The 4,537-nt window shown below is 38.5% G+C and overlaps 1 protein-coding gene across 1 annotated transcript; it reads left to right on the top strand.

Annotated features, from left to right (window-relative positions):
- Window positions 1-2,046: 2,046 nt before the first annotated feature.
- On the top strand, window positions 2,047-2,457 carry LOC145240188 (uncharacterized). Its single transcript, XM_080103776.1, has one exon. It carries the CDS (start codon window positions 2,047-2,049, stop codon window positions 2,455-2,457), a length of 411 nt encoding a protein of 136 aa, XP_079959902.1.
- The last annotated feature ends 2,080 nt before the right edge of the window (window positions 2,458-4,537 follow it).

Genomic DNA, 4,537 nt, shown 5'->3' with positions numbered 1-4,537 from the left:
GAGGACAGGGAAACTGGAAGTGGAAGAAAGACGAGGCCACTGAGACTAACCTCTTCAGAAGACGCTCGTGATGAGACCCTGAGAGCATTTTACAAAATTAAGAAGCAGGTACAATCCGAAGAGAAGGACATGACAAAATGTAAACTCAGCAAAATCACAATCAGCGTAGGGACCTGAAACCAAAGGAGAGAGAAGAGAAGGAGGCCCTTTACCAGGAGATTAAGAGGTAGAGAGAGAAAGGAATCGAAAAAGTCGGGGACGGGAACGCCCACTGGGTCCGACAAGACGGACAAGTAATAAACATAGGGAAGTACCCAGGCAAGCCCCCAGGGCAGAGTCTAAAGAGAAAGTAAAAAAAACAAAACAAATACCTGTTCATGGTTTTAAAAGTGGGTGTGTTTCTTCAAAGTTTTCTTCTAATCAAAGTTGCAAGCATGAGTTTGTTTCGTCTAATTTTTCATTTGAGCAGTCTGTTAGTGATTTAACATGTATTTATTGTAATGTGGATACAGTGACAACAAAAAATGCTGAAATACAAGCAATGATAGAATTCCACCAGCCAGCAATCCTAGAACTAACTGAGCTGAAACACAAAAGATCACGATATGATCTTCAGGAATGCGGAATAAATATAGAGGGGTATGAACTGTTCTACACACCTGAGCAAGATGGACGAGGGATATGCTTGCTGATCTCAAAAGACTTGAAACCGACCATCTGTGACAGAGTGGACACTAACGAGTTTAAAGATGCACTATTCGTCGACTGCAACATGGCAAATAACCCTTCCCTCCTTGTAGGCTTTGTATATAGAAGCCCAAGCAGCAGTGAGGAAAACACACGGGAACTAAATACCATTATGAGCAAAGCGACAGAGGCAACAAAAATGGACCTACTTCTGATCGGCGACTTTAACTTTCCTAACATAGACTGGAAGCAAGAAATCAGCACAGTCGGTCCTGACCACTCAGCATCAAAATTCCTGAAAGCTACTCAAGATGCATTTCTTGTACAACATCAGAAAGAACCAACAAGGTATAGAGAAGGGGAAAAATCTAATGTGTTAGACCTGGTCCTTACAAACCGTGAAAACCTTATTGAAGAAATTACAATGGCACCTGGACTGGGAAAAGTGACCACCACACTCTCATTATCAAAATAGACCACTATAAAACAAAACAGCCCAAGCAAAAGTGTTTCAACTTCCCAAAAGCGGACTTTGAGAAACTCATAAGTGAACTGCAAGAAACAGACTGGGATAAAGAGCTGGAAGATAAAAATGTAGACGGCATGTGGACTCTGATTAAGGACAAAATCAACCAGGCAATCCAACGCTCAGTACAAACCAAATCAGTAGGTCGAGCCCATACAAAAAAAAAATGGTTGGGCAAAGAAACGCTGGATATAGTCAGAAAGAAACACAGACTCTTCAGGAAGTGGCATCAAACCAGAAAGAAAGAAGACTACACCGATTAACTTAAGGCAAACAACAAAGCCACCAAAAATTGCAGGAAAGCAAAAAGAGGTCTAGAAGCTAAGGTAGCAGCTGAGGCTAAGAATAATCCGAAAGCATTTGGATCATACGTTAAAAGCAAGACGACAACGAAATCGGGAATAGGAAACCTAAAAATGGAAGATGGAAGCAAAACAACATCAGACAAAGAAAAGGCAGATATACTAAATGATTTCTTCCAGAGCGTTTTCACCTGAGAAGACGATCGTCCGCTACCCAACCCACCACCTACTGAGTATAACGTACCTTTAGAAACATTCGAAATTTCTGAGGAAAAAGTACGGAAACTACTCAAGAACTTACAGACCAACAAGGCTGCAGAACCAGACGGCATCAACCCTCTTGTTCTTTCAAAGGCTGCTGATACCTTGGCACACCCAGTATCACTGCTTTTCCGTAAATCGCTGCTAGAGGGACAAGTACCACAGGACTGGAGAAAGGTAACAGTCTTCCCCGTCTTCAAGAAGGGAAGCCGACGACTACAAGCGAGTAACTACAGACCAATTAGTCTCACATGCATACTCTGTAAAGTGATGGAAAAACTCGTCAGGGAAGAAGGTATAAGGCATTTAAGGGAAAACCACCTTATTAGCACAGAGCAACATGGCTTCGTACAGGGGAGGTTCTGTACTATTCAGCTTCTGGATGTTATGGATACCTGGACAGAAACTCTCGATGCAGGAGGAAGTATCAACATCGTCTCCATGGACTTCAAGAAGGCCTTCGATTCCGTGTCTCACCATCGCCTCCTGACAAAGATTGAGTCACATGGCATCCAGGGCAAAGTCCTCAACTGGATTCAAGCGTTCCTAAATGCTAGGCAACAGTGTGTAGTAGTAAACGGAGCAAAATCAAGACCAGCACCAGTAACGAGCGGGATACCACAGGGAAGTGTCATTGGCCCAATGTTATTCGTCATCTACATAAACGACCTACCAAAGTGAAATGAAGCTGTTTGCAGATGACACAAAGTTGTTCACACGTAATGACATCCCAGGAGCCACAGACAGCCTACAGGCTGACCTAGATAACTTGCAGAACTGGTCACAGGACTTGTTGCTTCGTTTTCAACCACAGAAATGCAGCGTCCTGAAACTAGAGAGCAGGAGATCAGAGGCTAAATACACATTGAAATACAACTCGCTTGGAGTAATAACATTGGAAGGGCATGATCATGAGAAATACCTAGGCGTCTACATCTACAACAAACTGAGTTCCAAGGAATATGTAGCTAAATCCATCGCAAAAGCAAATAAAGTTGTCGGGATCATTCGCCGCACTTTTGACTTCTTTTCAAATACAGTCTTTGTGCAACTCTACAAGAGCCTTGTGCGTCATATCTTGGAGTATTGCTACTCTGTCTGGCAGCCGCACCATAAGACCTTATGCAGTGATCTAGAAGATGTACAGCGCCTAGCAACCAAGCTGCTGGCATCACTGAAGGACAAATCATATTCTGAAAGATTGAGAACCCTGAGACTGCCCACTCTTGAGCATCGGAGAAATCGTGGTGACATGATCGATCTCTACAAGTACATCCATGGGATCTATGATACAAGAAATACGTCTTTTCAGATCGCCCAAAACAGCGCAATCAGGGGGAACAGCCTAAAAATAGTAAACACACACAGAAACGCCCTTTAAATATATAAATACATGTGTAATGCGTTGTCGGTGTGTTTAATGCGATAAGTAATAAGCCAGAAAGTTTCTCGTTCGTATGTATGTAAACGGAAGAGGCCATAGTGAAATACAAGTGAGCGTTCGGTTTTGAGGCTGATACCGTTAATCTAGAATGAAGGAATGCTTTGCCAATCGAAATCAAGTGTATACGTAAAGGAAGACATCATTTTTCTGTTGACGAAAAGTGGTTAGAGTATGCGATGTGTATGAATTCAGTAGCCAGTTAATGACGGCGTAGACACAGGAAAGTATGAAAAAGTATAAATTCACGCGGTGAAGAATGGAGTCGTAAGTGGACTTATGAAATAGAGGGTAAAATTGGAACTACTTCCTCTGTAGGCCATAACAATGATGTTGATGTCACTCCTAGGAATAAATGTAATGTTTTTATAATACGAATAATGTGTCTAAAATGTTGTTCTATAGTTAAATAATGTTAATGGCTAATAGTGTAAGCATAATAAATTTGTATGTCTCATCTGTTGTTGTAAACCTACAAGATTTTGGCCCAGAGAGAAAAACCTACGCCTCTTTTATTATATATAGGGGTATAGGGATAAAGTCAACCATAAAAACTCCGATTCAAGGCAGGTGAAAACAATTGTTCAAATATAAAAGAATTTCATTAAAAAAATTCATACGGTAAAATTTTTGATGGATTACTAAGTATTGTAATTTATTAAATTTTATTCTTCATCATTATTTTTCATGTTTCTTTATAAGCCAATTTAAAAGCAATTTTAAACCGCAATTTTAAAGTTTTTATTCTAGTAATAGACATATATTGAAATTAATATGCGAATAAATTTTTTAGGTTAAATTAGGCTTATAACATCTATATTTAATCTGACGTATGGATGGATAGAATAAATTTATTTTTATTTTAGTTATATTTGTAAAAGGTATGATACTTAGATTAAAGGAGAAGAGATATGGATCTTAAATATTAGGAGTAGTATTAGGTGCCGATATCGGTTGGAATATAGAGAAATACAATTTAAGGTTTCTATTAGTGATTTTTTATCTGTACTATAATGCGGGGTTTTACATACATGATTCTGAATGATAGGATTTATTTTACAATTTGTTTTTTTTTCTCGCAATTTTGATTTAGATAAGTATATACGTGCATGCATATACTATGTGTATATGTAATTTTGCGGATTTGTGTATATATATATATATATATATATATATATATTAGAAGATATAAATTATTTTTTAAGATAATATATTAGGAACTTAAGGAAATTGTAAATAAGGGCAAAATTTTAAGAAAGTATAGGTTTATAAAATATTGTAATTAAATTTGGGTATCAATAACTTAATTATATATTATCA

Source organism: Euprymna scolopes, chromosome 2 (assembly GCF_053919585.1).
Source record: "Euprymna scolopes isolate OS-2025 chromosome 2, ASM5391958v1, whole genome shotgun sequence".
NCBI lineage: Eukaryota > Metazoa > Mollusca > Cephalopoda > Sepiida > Sepiolidae > Euprymna > Euprymna scolopes.
The sequence above is the reverse complement of the archived record's forward strand: the minus strand, read 5'-3'. Positions and strand labels throughout refer to the sequence as shown.

What these genes read in the sequence shown, in the direction of transcription:
- LOC145240188 (XM_080103776.1), top strand. Translation starts at nt 2,047, where the DNA reads ATGGAAAAACTCGTCAGGGAAGAAGGTATAAGGCATTTAAGGGAAAAC.